General features: G+C 41.0%; 1 protein-coding gene across 1 annotated transcript in view; it reads right to left on the bottom strand.

Moving 5' to 3' along the window:
* Window positions 1–17,154, bottom strand: part of LOC140231076 (A disintegrin and metalloproteinase with thrombospondin motifs 7-like) — a 100,924-nt gene extending 83,770 nt beyond the window's left edge. Inside the window, exons 1-3 of the mRNA XM_072311227.1 lie at window positions 17,005–17,154; window positions 16,307–16,390; window positions 15,382–15,506 (exon numbers count right to left, since the gene is read on the bottom strand). Coding sequence (XP_072167328.1) covers window positions 15,382–15,506; window positions 16,307–16,390; window positions 17,005–17,085 — 290 coding nt within the window. The 5' untranslated portion in view covers window positions 17,086–17,154. The remainder of the gene's footprint in view (window positions 1–15,381; window positions 15,507–16,306; window positions 16,391–17,004) is intronic.
* Window positions 17,155–17,971: the final 817 nt, after the last annotated feature.

Raw genomic sequence — 17,971 nt, 5'->3', positions numbered from 1 at the left:
CTTTCGCAGTCTTCAGATGTAACAGTGTAGGACCACTATGCTCTGTAATGAAGAATACAGCTGTTTCTATCTGCGCTTTGTGACTTCCTTGCAGAGAGATTTTCCCCAGAACATCGATTGAACTGTTGGCACCAAATGCATAGACTTGTCTATCTGTAGGTTCGAGGGGTATCTGTTTCTTGCACATGGTGTTCAGAGTTTCTCGACTCATAATGTTCACTGACGACCCTGTGTCAATGATAGCTGTAGTCTTGACATCATTGATTAGCACAGATGCTTTGAGTAATTGATTACTCTCATCTGATGGACTTAGAGCGAACAAATAGTCTTTAGTTGAACCATTTTGTGCTGCTTGTGGAGATGGTTGTGATTGCGGTAGCGACTGTGAGTGTTGTGGTGTCTGTTCCACAAGGTTGACCTCAGCTTGTTGTTTCAACCTGTCATCTACTGGTTCGAGTCCCACTGGTTCCTTTTTTCCGACATGTTTGTTAATTTACAGATCAGCAGTTGCGATCTTAACAAATTTTCATTTGGAGAGGGAGACAAACTGAAGAAACTCAAACCTGAGCCTTCACCCCTCTGAATAATATATTTCTTTCATTTATGCCTTGTCCGCCTTGGATTTCTTAACATAACAATGTCGGAATTTCGGAGCTTGGGTATTTGTTCCATGTTCATCGTGTCACTGCCGGCAACCAGGGACAGCCTGGTGGTAGTGTCGCTGCCCGGAAAGCAGTAGATGACAGGTTCGAGTCCCACTGGTTCCTTTTTTCCGACATGTTTGTTAATTTACAGATCAGCAGTTGCGATCTTAACAAATTTTCATTTGGAGAGGGAGACAAACTGAAGAAACTCAAACCTGAGCCTTCACCCCTCTGAATAACATCTTTCTTTCATTTATCCTATGCCTTGTCCGCCTTGGACTTCTTAACATAACAATGTCAGAATTTCGGAGCTTGGGTATTTGTTCCATGTTCATCGTGTCACTGCCGGCAACCAGGGACAGCCTGGTGGTAGTGTCGCTGCCCGGAAAGCAGTAAATGACAGGTTCGAGTCCCACTGGTTCCTTTTTTCCGACATGTTTGTTAATTTACAGATCAGCAGTTGCGATCTTAACAAATTTTCATTTGTAGAGGGAGGCAAACTGAAGAAACTCAAACCTGAGCCTTCACCCCTCTGAATAATATCTTTCTTTTAGCATACTTCTTATTTTGCGTAAATGCATGTAGATATATATATAGGGCTCAAACCCGTAAATACAATGGAATGTCCCAGACCCCTTCACAAATTCGTACCAAAGATACCAAAATAAATGAAGGAAAAAATTATTAAAAATCAATGATGTAGTTTGGCAAAAAAAAACTGAATAGCTGTAGATATTGAGTATGAATTCCTCTACAAACTGCATTCTGGTTGGAAGATGAAAGCTTTTCTGGTGGAATTTGAGGGGACTATATTTCATTGGGTACGTGTACGGAAAATAGGTGATTTTTTGAGTGACAAGAACTCGTAGTCTAGCTTTGCGGACCCCTGGACAGAATTTGGACTGAAGAATCCACCCTGAAAATTTGATGGATGAAAGGGTATATCTCACTTATCCAGGTTAGTGAAACTGAAATACCTCATTTCTCCCAGCTATTTTACAGAATTTTTTTGAAATTTGATTTTTAACACACATCCCTATGGGGAAATATTTATGGGTGTGAGCCCTATAGAGGATGCATGCAATGCACACAAGTCTATGGGAAGTATTCATCCCATACAAGCTCTGCTGGTTTATGTTGATCTATTGTGTCAGATCTCTTCCTCCCTCCCCCCCCCCCCTTCTCCTTCCTACCCCCCCCCCCTCAACTCTGCTTGGCTACAATTTGTTTTCTTATTATGTTGTGGTACTAGATCTTTGTATATAACAGTCATCAGTATCACACAACTTTGAATGACTGTGTTATTTTAATGTATTTTTTTGTTTTGGCTACCACTAAAACAGGTCAAAATTCATAAAGTTATAGTCTGTTTGACAAAACAAAGTCTTTTAAAGTATTTTGTAGGCAATAAGGTAATGATGACACCCCCTTAATCAAGGATTACTGCCTGCATCTATGTATTCATCTTATGAAGAACTGATCAACACTGCAAGATTTATTTTAAAAAGAAAAACCCAAAGGGCATGATTTTCAAAAGTGTCAATTTGAGAAGCTTTATAACCCTTGAATGTGTAATTTCCCATATGATGTAGGGGCAAATATCATCAAAAACACATTTATGATGTTAAAAAGTCAAATGAGAAATATGACCTCAACTATAGAGGATGCATGCAATGCACACAAGTCTATGGGAAGTATTCATCCCATACAAGCTCTGCTGGTTTATGTTGATCTATTGTGTCAGATCTGCTTGGCTACAATTTGTTTTCTTATTATGTTGTTGTGGTACTAGATCTTTGTATATAGCAGTCATCAGTATCACACAACTTTGAATGACTGTGTTATTTTAATGTATTTTTTTTGTTTTGGCTACCACTAAAACAGGTCAAAATTCATAAAGTTATAGTCTGTTTGACAAAACAAAGTCTTTTAAAGTACTTTGTAGGCAATAAGGTAATGATGACACCCCCATAAACAAGGATTACTGCCTGCATCTATGTATTCATCTTATGAAGAACTGATCAACACTGCAAGATTTATTTTTTTTAAACCCAAAGGGCATGATTTTCAAAGGTGTCCCTTTGAGAAGCTTTATAACCCTTGAATGTGTAATTTCCCATATGATATAGGGGCAAATATCATCAAAAACACATTTATGATGTTAAAAAGTCAAATGAGAAATATGACCTCAACTATAGGGTTCACACCCGTAAATACAATGGAATGTCCCAGACCCCTTCACAGATTCGTACCAAAGATACCAAAATAAATGAAGGAAAAAATTGATTAAAAATCAATGATGTAGTTTGGCAAAAAAACTGAATAGCTGTAGATATTGAGTATGAATTCCTCTACAATCTGCATTCTGGTTGGAAGATGAAAGCTTTTCTGATGGAATTTGAGGGGACTATATTTCATTGGGTACGTGTACGGAAAATAGGTGATTTTTTGAGTGACAAGAACTCGTAGTCTGGCTTTGCGGACCCCTGGACAGAATTTGGACGGAAGAATCCACCCTGAAAATTTGATGGATGAAAGGGTATATCTCACTTATCCAGGTTAGTGAAACTGAAATACCTCATTTCTCCCAGCTATTTTACAGAATTTTTTGAAATTTGATTTTTAACACACATCCCTATGGGGAAATATTTATGGGTGTGAGCCCTATAATGTATCAATTGTAATTTGTAGAGGTATATATTTGGAAGGTTGAATTGAAAAAAAAGAGTAATGTGGGGGTATGTACGTAGGTATGTGTATGAATTTTTATGTATGCGGATGTGTATGTATGTGTGCGCATCGGTTACAGTTTGTTATTCCGAACGTTCGTTAATCCGAACGTTCGTTATTCCGAAGGTTCGCTATTCGGAAGATTCGTTATTCCGAAGGTTAGTTATTCCGAAGATTCGTTATTCCGAAGGTTCGTTAATCCGAAAATGTGATAAGGTTTGTTATTCCGAATGTTCATTAATCCGAAAATGAAATAAGGTTCGTTATTCCGAAGGTTTGTTAATCCGAAAATGAAACAAAGCTTGTTATTCTGAAGTTTCGTTACGGACCCTATTTCATTTCGGATCAACGAACCTTCGGAACAACAAACCCTATTTCATTTTCGGATAAACGAGCCTTCGGAATAGCAAACCCTATTTCATTTTCGGATTAACGATCCTTCGGAATAACGAACATTCGGAATAACGCCACAAATGTTCGGATTAACGAACCTCTAGGTATAGGGAATTTGTGCGTTTCGGATATTAACGAACCTTCGGAATAACGAATAGCACCCATACGCATCTACGTATAATAACAAGTGTGTTAATGTGTAGAAATTTTATTAAATTTTGAAAGTTTTTTATGTTGTTGAATATTTCAAAAAATAGCATTTGTAGTTTATTATAGAATAAATGGGAACGAGCCTCTGTACAGAACCCCCCATACACACACAAATATAATATACACCCGGCTACAATCGTCACACAGACAAGATATAAGACCGTACCGAGCAGTAACAGAGTAAGTTTCGTTTTGTGATTGTATTTAGTAATATTATGTTTGTTTTGTTATTTGCAATTGTTAAAAATGTTTGTAATTTTGTATGATTTGCATTCATTGTTATATTTAGTACATTTTTGAATGTATAGAATTAAGTTTAGTTAAGTTTAGTATGATTTTACACCGAGGTTCAGTTTGTGCATAATCGCTTCTTAACTACAATTGTTATTGTAATCCCTGCTGCATAGACACGCATACTGTATATTATATCATTAATTTCCTTTTATATCGTTGTTTATGCAAGTCACACGACTATGTGTTATATAGGAGACTGAGTTGTAGACTAGTCATACAAGGTCTGAAGACAAAGACTATATGATAGCCAGTATACTGATACATATCCATATGTGTTGTACACATAACAGTGGACTGCAACTGAACTAATAAAGGAGTACAGACATACTCTTGTGATTGGCTTCAAATCATGACTTTGAACTGTCTTTATTCGGCTGAAGTGAACCCACAAACATAACAAATTTTGGCGACGAGGACGGGATTTGTTCAGAGAATTGCCTGGAACAACTCATTTTTGTGGATGACCAAGAGAAAAGGTGGATTTGAATGGATTTAGATTGGATCGTGCAACGGGAAATTTGTGATCCAGTCAGTGGTGGCCTATGAACAGTCCCAGCTATACGAGATTGTGTCATGAACGCTTTGCAGCATTTGATACATTAAGGCTACACAGTATCCATTCATATATAGACACTACAGTGGTTTAGGGTTCTAAGTAACTTATGGACGCTTTGCAGTAGGTTTTCTATGTTGATACAAGAAGTCTAGACCCTAATTAAGCTAGATCTAGAATCCAGTTTACATGATCTACCTAGGAACGTTGGAGTGTCTACTTGCGTAACAGTTGTTAGTTCAGAGACGCTTTGCAGATGGTAGTCTGTTAACTCCAACGGTTAGTCTAACAGTTGGATCTAATCTAAGGGCCAGCCCAAGCCCAAGTCCACAGAGGTCCAAAGCAGTTCCTGGCCCAGCATTATAGTTGGGAAGGCTAAGACCCAGCTATAAGGCCAGCCCAGCCGAAGCCCAGCCCAGCCTAGCCCTAGGACCAGCTGAGCCTAGTGCAACAAAGACCCAGCAAGGTCCAGCCCAGCCGAAGCCCAGCCCAGCCTAGGACTAGCCGAGCCTAGTGCAACAAAGACCCAGCAAGGTCCAGCCCAGCCAAAGCCCAGCCCAGCCTAGGACCAGCCGAGCCTAGTGCAACGAGGACCCAGCTGTTAGGTCCAGCCCAGCCCAGCCTAGGACCAGCCGAGCCTAGTACCGGTACCACGGGTCCAGCCAGCCCAGCCAAGTCATGCAACATACATAGACTAATGTTAGAGCATGCAGTTCTAACTGATGAACTGAAGCAATGGACTCAGTTGAACACTGTTTTATAACCAGAATTACAGAACCACCCTATGGCTTGATATTTATTATTGCATGGATGCAAAGTTGTAAACTTTTGTTACAGGTACAGCCATAAAATAATGCTAGATGCAACACCAGCCTAGTGCCACAAGTTGGTAAGTTTGTTGGACAATATACGAAGCTTTTGGTTCAGCAATTTAAAGTCGAGTAGCTAAGTCTTGAGTTTAGGCTTGATAGCCAAAGTAGGACCAAATATATAAGTAATTGGTCCATCAATTGCAAGACTAAGTGGTAAGCCCGTAAAGGACTATTTAGTCCTAGTCCAGTGGTAACAGTAAGCCCACATAATAAAGGACCGCAAAGTTCTAGCCCTAGTCATGTAGGACCATGCAAGTCCTATAGCCCAAGTGAATGAAGTGGGCAAGAGTTAGTCCCAGCCCTGTCAAAGTAGGACCAAACTGAGTACACTAGACCAAAGCTCAGCCTAACTAGTACTGAAGGTGTTCTAGTTTAAATACAAGACCGTGGTTGGTTTAAACCAAGTAGCCTACCAGCTCACATTGGTCCAAGCCTTGTTTGTAATTGGTCCAGACAAATACTGTGTGTACAATCAATCATAATGTACTATACCAATGGTAGTGCATAGGCCTACAGGTTGTAAGTTGATACGTGGTACCGGGTACGTGTACACTACAAGTCTATGAGCTGATTGGTAGGCCCTATAGTCGGTGTGTAGTTGCAGTTGTAAGCACTGTGAACTAAATCGAATTGTACAATTGGCAGTGGTCTAGTGAAATCACGGGTCATTAATACATGTATAGATACCTACTACACATTCGTTTAATGTGCTCGAAGCGATATTGGCAATATCACTGCAACGTGTAATGTATAGTAGCACAAGCAGAATAGTCTTGTTCATGTATGCACTGTGAATTAACTATGGCAACCCCGCAGACTATGATCGGTAGTGTGCCCCAGTTAGAAGAGGGATATACCTATGATGAGTGGATTGAGCTGTTGGAGGCTTGGTTTTCTGCTAATACTGTGTCTGATAGTGAAAAGAAAAGGGCAATTTTCTTGACGAATGTTGGTTGTAAGAATTATCACACACTTAGGGCACTGCTACAACCGAACAAGCCAACGGAGCAGACATATGAAGTGTGCAAAGAGACACTGCAATCGCACTTTTCGCCTAAACCAACCGAGATAGTGCAGAGGTACAAGTTCTATACAACTGTCCAGAAGCCAGGCGAAACAATTCCACAGTTTGTTGCAAACTTGAGACAACAAAGCGAAGGCTGCAACTTCAAAGAACTCGATAACCTGATACGAGATCGGCTAGTGGTGGGATGCCGAGATGTTGGTATCCAGCGCAAGTTGCTGAGTGAACCATCGCTAACGTTGAAGAAAGCACTTCAAACAGCTACAGCAATGGAAGTTGCTAACCAAGATGTGGAGAGACTGAAAGTGTTAAGTAAAACGCCCGAATCCACTGTCGGAAAGATCTAAGACAAGAATTCACGACAGCCCAAGCAAGTGAAAAAGACACTTAAAAAGCCAAGCAACCCAAGTGGAAGCTCCACTAAAACTAGATGTTGGAGATGCGGTGGTTACCATACCCCATGGACATGCCGTTTCAAGGATGAAACATGCTTCAAGTGCGCCAAGACTGGACACACAAAGAGTCAATGCGACAGAGTACGGAAGTACAAGCAAACAAAAGCAGCTCATCATATGAACAATGATGGTAACAGTGATTCTCCCGATGAACAGGAACAATCAGAGAACAAGATGAGTCATATCCAAGATGGTACAGTAAACAGGATAGGATATCGCGAGCCTTACCAGGCCAAGGTAAAGCTCAACGGATATCAGACAAAAATGGAAGTAGACACTGGTAGCCCATGGACGATGATATCCAGCGGAGTGTATCGCAAAGTGGGAAGTCCAGGAGAACTGACTCGATCTCGTCTGTCTCTGAAGACATACATCGCCAGCAGTGTTCCAATCGTTGGAGAAGTTAAAGTGGATGTTGAGTTTGACAACAGCCAAGCATCAAAGAAACTCTCACTCCTTGTAGTAGAGAAGGGTGTTAACCTGTTAGGTAGAGATTGGATACAGGAAGCCCCTGAAGTGTTGCAGTCGTGTATTGAACTGCACAGCCAAGTCCCAGTCCATGATGGAACTGTCTACAATGTACAGAGCAGCCTACAGGACATCCTTGACAAACACAAAGAGACATTTGACTGTACCAAGCTTGGAAAGCTGCAAAGGATACCAAGCAAAAGTTCACCCACAAAAAGGTGGAGAGAAAGGGAGTTTCTACAAAGCAGCCCCCGTTTCCTATGCTGCCAAGAAGCAGATAGATGCCGCAATCGATGGATTGTTGGAGGAAGGCATCATCACGCCTGTGAAGACTGCAGATGTCGCCTGCCCAATCATCGCAGTACCCAAGCCAGATGGGAGTATGAGAATTTGCGGTAATTTCAAGCTGACAGCAAACAAGATGTTGAAGGTAGAGCAGTACCCCCTGCCAACACTGGAAGATCTGCTACAGGAACTTGAAGGTGGAGAAAAGTTCTCTACGCTAGATCTAAGCCATGCCTACCATCAGATCGAGTTAGACCCGGAGGCTCGCAAGTATACGACAATCAACACTCATAGAGGTCTATTTGAGTACACAAGATTGCCTTTTGGGATAGCAAGTGCTCCAGCCTTGTTCCAGAGGACAATGGAAAGCCTCTTAGCAGATATCCCAATGTGCAAGCCCTACTTGGATGACATAATCATCAGCGGAAAAACTGATGAAGATCACCTGAAACATCTGGAGGCAGTTCTATCCAGGCTACAGAGCAATGGATTGCGCTTGAAGAAGGAAAAGTGTGCACTGATGAAAGATTCAGTAGAGTATCTAGGTCACTACCTGGACAAGAATGGCCTTCGTCCCCTACAAGACAAGGTAGATGCCATACGCCAAGCAGAACGGCCAGTCAACCAGAGTCAACTTCAGGCCTATCTGGGATTGCTCGGATATTATCGAAAGTTTATCCCCAATCTGTCCCAGGAGATCGCGCCGTTGACTGAGCTGCTGAAGGCTGACTACAGGTCAAACGCCAATGGGAAACGAAGCAGCAAGCCCGACTCGAAGTTCAAGTGGGGAAAAAAGGAAGAAGCTGCCTTCCAAAGATCCAAGCATCTATTGGAGAAGAGCTGTGTCTTAACACACTATGACACTTCAAAGCCGCTGCTGCTACAGACGGACGCAAGCCCGTATGGGCTCGGTGCAGTAATTAGCCAAGTGGATGCAGATGGCGAGGAACGCCCAGTTGCCTTTGCATCTCGAACACTGAAGCCAAGTGAGATGAACTATGCTCAATACGAGAAAGAAGGACTGTCAATCATTTTCGGGCTGAAAAGGTTCCACAAACAGCTGCATGGCCGACACTTCACAATTGTCACAGACCATAAGCCCTTGATAGGACTTTTTGGGGAGCACAAGCCCGCAAGTCCGATGGCGTCCGCACGAGTGGCAAGATGGCACATGATCCTGTCAGCATACAGCTACGACATTGTTCATCGCGACGGAAAACATCACCAAAACGCTGATGCGTTGTCACGCCTGCCTATCCCAGAAGAGGGAAGCTCATGGGATCATCCAGATCTGGCGGAGCTGGATGAAACTCGAAGGGCACGCATCAACCTGTTGACTGACATCGAAACGAGCCCAGTTAATGCTCAGGAAGTGAAGAGCGCCACCAGAAAAGACAAAGTTCTTACGCAGGTGAAGAGATACATCCAGGAAGGGTGGCCAAACACAAGGAATCTGCCTGAAGAAATAAAGGCGTTCTCCTGCAAGAAAGACGAGTTGACAGTAGAAGATGACATCATTCTGTGGGGAGCAAGAGTGGTCAAACCCAACAATGCTGACATGAGAGAAAAGATTCTCAAAGAGCTACATAGCACCCATCCAGGCATCGTAAAGATGAAAGCTCTTGCTAGGTCCTATGTATGGTGGCCAGAAATAGACAGCCAACTGGAACAGCAAGTGAAGAGTTGTCCAAGTTGCCAGCAGAGTCAACACAGCCCTGCTGCATCGCCTATCCACCCATGGGAATTTCCTGACAAGCCATGGAGTCGTATTCACTGTGATTATGCCACCATCGGAGATGAGAATGTCCTGATCATTGTCGATGCTCACAGCAAGTGGATCGAAGCTGTTCGAGTAAAACGAGCAACAACTACAGCCACAGTGACTGCCTTGAGAAGAGTGTTTGCCACACATGGCATTCCAGAGACGGTGGTTACCGACAACGGTACACAATTTGTGTCGGAAGACTTTGCCACATTCATGACAAACAATGGTATTTGCCACATCCAAACGCCCCCGAAACACCCATCCAGCAATGGATTAGCTGAAAGAGCTGTGCAGACTGTCAAAGCAGGAATGAGGAAAGGAACAGATCCTGACCTGGAGAAGAAGCTGCAAAAGTTCTTGCTGAGATATCGTGTTACACCTCAGAAAAAACCACGGGGAAGTCACCCAGTGAACTGATGTTCAAGAGGAAAGTCCGCACGAGACTTGGCAATATGCGGCCAGATCTCAACAAGTCGGTGAGGCGAAAGCAAGCGTTGATGAAGCAGACACGGGATCGAGGGAGGAAGGAGAGAATCTTCAGTATTGGTGACCACGTGATGGTAAAGAATTTCTATGCAGGCCCAACATGGCTGTATGGAAAAGTCGCCGAAATCATCAATCCCGTCATGTGTAACGTTGAGATTGATGATGGGAGAGTGGTGCGCCGCCACATCGATCAGATAAGGAAGTACACCGCACAGGAACATGCTCTCCCACAGCCTACACAGGAATTTCAACCACCAGAGGAACCGCTAATCGGGTTGCCGATAGAAGCGCCAGGTACTGATGGAGAGCGGGTTGACGAAACTCCCGCAAGTGCAGCACCCTCAGACAGGAACGTGGAGGAAATCCCCTCACCCACAGATACAGACATGCCACGCATGACACACACACCCCAAACAGAGAGACGCACTTCCAACAGAAACACAAAAACACCCAAAAGATTTGATGAATATGTTATGTACAAGTAAAAACACTAAGTTTTACTGTAAAAAGAGTTGTACAAAGAGTTGTGTAACTTTTGATGTGTTACATGGGTAAAAGTTGAAAGGAAGTGAATGATTAATGGTTTACGAAGTTAAAGAAGATAAAAAGTTAATGTTGTATTCAATTATTTGCACTTATGAGAAGTCAGTCTCAGTTTTGCCAGGAAAAGGTGACAGTTATGTTTTATTTCAGTGATTTCAGGTACTAATGGTATGATGAAAAATATATATATCATTTGTATAATGATTTTGTGATTGTACATCAGGATACACATACAATTATGAGGAGTATGTTAACTTAAGCTCAATGAAAAAAAATTGTAAAGATGTTTTATGTTATGAGTACACTAAAGTACAGTGTTTAAGAAAATTGATTTTAATCAGAAAGTGTGGTTCAAGTGAAACCATTGGTTATAAGCAAGGAGAAGTTTTTGGTTTAGAAGAAATATTTTGTATACTTGTTTTCACCAAAGCAATGAGGGAAATGTAACGAATATGTGAAATGTTGATTTAGAGAATTTTCAGTTTGAAAAAAAAAAACCTGGTATAATTATCTAAAGGGGGAGGAATGTTATATAGGAGACTGAGTTGTAGACTAGTCATACAAGGTCTGAAGACACAGACTATATGATAGCCAGTACACTGATACATATCCATATGTGTTGTACACATAACAGTGGACTGCAACTGAACTAATAAAGGAGTACAGACATACTCTTGTGATTGGCTTCAAATCATGACTTTGAACTGTCTTTATTCGGCTGAAGTGAACCCACAAACATAACACTATGTGTTAAATTTACTTTGTATATTTCCTTCATGTTCATGATTATGTAACTTATGTATATTGATTTGCAGCAGAAAATAAAGTATCTATCAAACAAACAAAGAAGGGCTAAGCCCGAAAGCTTAATTAAAGGGGTGTTTTGCCCAGAGACAGCCACGTCTCTATGCAAGCTTTGCTGGCAATATATTATATATATACTAAGTAAACAAACAAAAAATACAAGCGAGGAAGATACATAAAAATATCTAAAGTGTGTCAGCATTATGTACATAAAAGGCAATTCTCATAACATGTGAAATATGAGGGAACCGCAAAGCTTGTAACCGGCTACTGGGAAAAAATACCGATGTGAATTCGTTTTACAATGGAGATAGGACACATTCAAAGTACCAACAAGAGACCCGGCGGTCTCGCGCGCACCCTAGTATTGCAAGTTCACCTCTAATGCATTGTTGTAGACTTTATCTAAGAACATTGGTAACTTGGGACGGGAGCAGCTCTCAGAGCTGGGAGCATGGTGTCCACTTGCTATCCCATCACATGGAACATGTTGATTGGAACACATAGAACAAATTGAGATTCTAACTCCTAGGTATGCTAACTGCAAAGTTTGGTGAAAATTCATCCAGGGGTTTTCAAGAAGAACATGTACAAGTTAAGTCCTCATTTGGACCCATCCCACCCCCTCATCGGGTCCGAAGGGGGCACCCCTGATTCCACCATCAACAAACTTGAAACTACAGTCATCAATGTACTAACTCATAGTACTATTGTAGCTCTATCACGTCTGGTTTAAGAGAAGATCTTTACAGACAAAATGAGTCATAAGTCGAATGGGGAGATTTCCCGTAATGAGCCGAATACGAGGGGGAAGCACTATTCGGGTCAATTTCTCCTTTTTTTATGACGGATTATTTTGATTTCTTGATGTTTTATCTATCTGTACGGAAAATTTCAGTGTGGAAAATGAGTGTAAGTGTCCTAAATCACGGTTTTTCTGAGACAATTTTTTTTCCGGTTGCATTTTTTTCAAACGCTCGTCTTTCCGTTACGTTTCGCACCTATTGTTCTCGCCCATTCGAGACTCCGTCTTCGTTGCTAGGACGTATGCTAATTAGGGCTTATGGTAATGAAGCATTGCTCTCTTGACCCCATCGAAGACAAAATAAAGCATTGTGCGCGCGGCTGCGGGGCGGCGAGGGCTTTAGAATTACCCAATACTAGTGATCTGAGCAAGGCTATCGAGTGCACGACCAGCGAGTTGCATCTGAAATGATTAAATGCACCACATTTTCATGAAGTGGTGATCGATGTGACGCACAAATGGCGCTGAAAAGAATTAAATTCAACGAACCATCAAGCCGCAAAATTTATGATACTTTATCAATGAGCTAATACATTATGATGCATCGAATTTGAAACCTCTCTATCCGTGTGTGTACTTTTTTTTCGACCACGAAAATATGGCGACTGTTTATATGAGGAGTATATATTGGTGAACTTGATGTCTCCTGGCAGTAGACATACTAATTTCTAGTCTTCCCCAGCTTGAAACGGAAATGAAATTGAAAACGAAGTGTACCGACTTTCAGCAAATTTCAGCCGTTCTATACATTGCCAATTAAATGCGGATATGAAATGAGGTTCGTTTTCCGATGGTTCGTTTACCTGAAAGTTAGCACACACACAAAAAAAAAAATGTTATTCCAATTAGGTTCGTGAATACAAAAGGAAATGAAGGCCTACGTATTGATTCCGAATATTAGTCAGTATATCTGTACTCAACTTTTAAAATGCAGAAAAAAACTGTAACTGTAAATGTGGTGTAAAAAAAAACAAACATTAGTTTAGGCTATAAATCCATAATTCTTCATGTTGGTGCTTTATCTTATTACAAAGTGATCGAGTATGAAAATCATAAGTTTGATACAATCCTTGGGAACCAACGAACGTGAAGCTGTCGCCGGCCTATACATCAGCGTTTGTTTGTGATACGTATAGTATGTGCAGCATGGATAAGCGCACCAAGCGATAATTACTGTGGACGCAACGATTATAAGTACATGTGCCTAATATGGTGGGAATTCAAAATGTTACGGCAGTAGTGGTGCGTTGTTTTTATTGCCCTGGAACATTAAGACCATGTGCAAAATTTGATGGTTTTTAAGTACACACAAATAAACAATCTCGAAAGACGACTATCGTTTATTCACTCAATTTACTATCACTATCAAACGGCAATACCTTTTGAACCCCCGCCTACAAAATGTGTTTCTCAGGCTCTATTTAGGTATTGGTACTGTACTTGCTATAAAAGCATCCTCTTTAGTTTCCCATTGACAACAACATAGAAGGAGAAAGAAGCGATCAGCGCCTTTGGTATTGAAAAAGAGGCTTTTCATGATACGCATTGCGTGCTTTTTTCTTTTTTTTTTTCCTGCTTCCTATTGTATGTGAGTGAACTTGCGGCAAACTACACCGCAGCCGACACACAACGCGTACCGACTCATTAGTACAGCGGCACGGACAAAAACGCACCGAAGTTTACATTCAGGTTGCCCTATTGGTCAGAATCGTTAATAGTAGACCTGTCCTGTGATTGGATAACTATCATACACACCCACCCAAGCTGTCGCCTTATATGGTAGTGCGTGCGGTACGTGGAGCGTAAACGCCGCCGCTAAGCAGGAATGCTATTGTTTCGTCCGAGGAAAGAAATAGGCTGTGAGCTTGAACGTAACCTGAACTTTGAGCGCGATTTTCTCCGTCTTTTAGGAAAAAGACTGACATCTTTCTAGGGATGTGGAAATTGGATCGTACTATATATCATTGTAAAGCTAAGAGTCTGTAGAATTCATATAAAGGCATAACTTCCATTTCATTTTTTGCTACTTATGACTCATTTAGACGGAGCGAGTGTGTCAGCATAGGCCTATATGTACAGAAAAGACAATTCTCATAACATGTGAAATATGAGGGAACCGCAAAAGCAAAGCTTGTAACCGCGGGATACCGGGAAAATACCGATGTGGAGATAGGACACATTCAAAGTACTAACAGGAGACCAGGGAGTCTCGCGCTCACCTGAGTATCGCAAGTTCACCTTTCATGCATTCTTGCTCTGAAAGCTCTGAAAGCTGGGAGCGTCGTATCCACTTGCTATCCCATCACATGGTGCCCAGTTGAACAAATTGAGATTCTAACTGCTAGGTATGTTAACTGCCAAGTTTGGTGAAAATTAATCCAGGAGTTTTCAAGAAGAATATTACGTACAAGTTAAGTCCTTATTTGGACCCATCCCACCCCTCCCCGGGTCCCAAGGGGGGCACCCCTGATTCCACCAACAATAAACTTGAAACTACAGTCATCAATGTACTAACTCATTGTACTATTTAGCTCTATCACGTCTGGTTTAAGAGAAGATTTTTAAAGATTCCTTCATGGTGGTGGGTTGGATCCCCTCCAAGGTGGGGTATGGTGCCAATTTGAAGGAATCAAGATCATATCCCCCTAGGGATGCTACCTGCCAGGTTTGGTGAAAATTCATGCAGGGGTTTTCAAGAATAACATGAACAAGTACAATTTAAGTCTTCATTTGGACGTATCCTACGACAAAATATTGAAAGGTTTTAATTAAAAGCCCGGGCCGAGCCCTCCACTGTAAACGGACAAAATTGCGGGGCCGAGTACCGCAACTGAGGCCGGGCTCGGCCAAGCCCTGCACTGTAAATGGGGTCTATAATCATGAAAGCTAAAATAGCAATGTACAAAGGGCAAAAGAAGTAAAAGAATAAAAAACAAAGAAAAATGGAAAAGCAAAACAAAATAAAACGAATAAGTACTAACTGGAATGTCACCGAGCAACAGCGCATTATTTCAAAGTGCTAGCTAGCATTAGTTTGTTCGTAAATTCACCTCGTCAGGAGAATGGCATTGTCGTAATGAAGCGGATCGTCATCGCCTTTGGGGTTGTACTTCTGTTGCCACTTACAGAAACTATCTAGCGTGTGGTCGGCATGATTGGTGATCTCCAGGTCATCCTGGTCAGGTAGGAAAGGATACCGTGTGCTTATAGACATACGTAGCAAGTCTAGATTTGCGAGGTATGAACTGTTATTGAAGTGAATATTAATACTACATAATGCCCATTTAGATCACAGAAAGAGAGCAATGTGGACATAATAATCCAGAATTGACTATAACAAGCAAGTTCGTAATTAGCTCATGTACACATTGGTACAAATGACCTTTCTTTTTTCTTAGTTGGTTGGGCACTTCACTTGTTTTCAAAGCTTGCCCGACGTAACAATTTATGGAATTCAAACAAAGAATGAACTTTAGTTTAGGACAGGTAACCAAAATAGTCCATCAGTTGACATTTCAGCAGGAATCCATTTCATTGTTTTGTATTGAATGCAATAACAACCCTTTTCTTTTGATATTGCCAAATACCAGGTTTGCTGTCAGGTGGATGTGCTGGCAAGCACCATGTAAATAAGGATCACATGTATAGTCATCACATTACAGATGCTTATCTCCGTGAATTAACAAACCAAGATGCCTGTTGATACAAATGACCTTTTCTGCTCATGTCAAAGTGGAATAACGAACTGGTCTATCAGACTAAGGCGAGCTCATTGATTTTCGTTGTTGTTGTTGACAATGACATTTTCTTCATACATACAATTTTCAGAATACACATCCATCCCCCCCCCCCCCACAAGAACGATAACAACAGAACATACTAAGACATAAACAAATGTACATGTATATGAAGTTTTATGTGGTTGTGCTAGGATTCAACAGGTCTGCAGCAGCCATCCCGAATCCAAGTTCTCACCTGTTCTTCTTCTAACAGAATCAAACGGACCAGAACGACATCTATGGAGTTGCCTATGCTAGGTTCATGATAATGGCTGGCAACCTGGAAAAAAAAAAAGATTAGAAGGGTATTTCTCAATTTATAGTATGACGGGTACAAAGGCGGTACCTCTTGAATGCTTACCATTAAGTTGATACTGACCTGAGATGCTGAGCATTGACTTTTAGAAATAATAGAAAAGTCATTTCTTTCGAACAGGAAGGAAGTTATGACAAATTTTACTCTTGCTCAGAACATGTGAATCATTTTAAAAAACAAAATGATTGTAAATTCGCCATGTTGTTAGGGTATCTCTTAAATCACATCAAATTTCCATAGACGAGTGAATTCAACAACAAAGGAAAAACTTTCTATTTATATTTCGCTTGCAAATGGAGTCTACGAAGTCACTTGTTTGTTTGTTTTTTAACTTGTTAACACATACATATCAACACATGGAAAGAGGGTGAGATTGTAATTCTAATTGGAATGAAAAATGTGGTATAAAAACACTACTTTTCAAAATATCTCTTAAGGTTTAACGTACATTTCATAATGCGTTTGTGGATACTTTGATCGAAAATTCATTCAATGACATTGATAATCGATAATCCGTCAAGTATGCACTGAACTGACGAGATGTGAGAAAAACGGAAAATCCTCAAATATATGCTTACCATGTTCATGATCGTTAATACGTAGGTCTCGATGTGCTGGTCTCTGTAGTACTCCGTCATCGTGTGGTCGACGACCACCATCGCCTCTACAGTCCACTCCCTGCTCACCGACCTACGACCACGTCCCTGGAACTCTTTTCTCGATGGAAAACTTTGTCTAGCATCTAAATTCCGGGGACAAATATTCTCAGACTTTGATCTGCATTCTGTGTCACTAACGAAATTTACATGACTAAAACTGACACAAAGCCGTGATGCAAGACTGTGAAACGATATCTAAATACATGTACATGTATACAGTAATATGTATGTATGTATATATATTAAGAGTTAAATTGCAAAACGAGTTAACTCCATTTGTGTTAATTTGATAATGTGGGATACCTTTAAATACAACTTCAAGACTATTCCGTTTTATGCAACAAGTGAGGATTCAATGGAAATGTTTCATTTCGCTCTGATGATATAAACTTGCTTTAAAATGTGTACAAAAGGGGTTTAACTCGTTTTGCGACCAAGCTCTTCATGCACATATATACGTAACTTTGATACCACAGCTTCTCTTCCACTCGATTAGAATAGCTGCATATATTTATCTCCAATGGATATTCAACATTTATGATAGCGAAATATTTTTTACTTTCATTTTGAGAAAACTGAAAGAGATTACTTACCTTTCGTTGCACAGAACGTGTGTGATTCCTCGGTGGATCTTTCCCCTCGCCTCTTTGGTGGCAAGCGAGGCTTGTAAAAAATGTGAGGTATGGATTCAGAGTAGGCTCGCCTCGAAGCATTAACTGGTTCGATGAAATAATCCTCTCCATCAATAGAGATAAGGCCAAACTGCAAAGTATCATGTAATAAAGTTTTGAACAATGCGTAAGAACCGAGTTGTTTCTTTTCACATATAAACACGCATGCATACACACAAGAGCTTGCATACAGTCGATCCTGTCTTAGCGGCCGC

This window comes from Diadema setosum, chromosome 7, assembly GCF_964275005.1.
Source record: "Diadema setosum chromosome 7, eeDiaSeto1, whole genome shotgun sequence".
Lineage (NCBI taxonomy): Eukaryota > Metazoa > Echinodermata > Echinoidea > Diadematoida > Diadematidae > Diadema > Diadema setosum.
The sequence above is the reverse complement of the archived record's forward strand: the minus strand, read 5'-3'. Positions and strand labels throughout refer to the sequence as shown.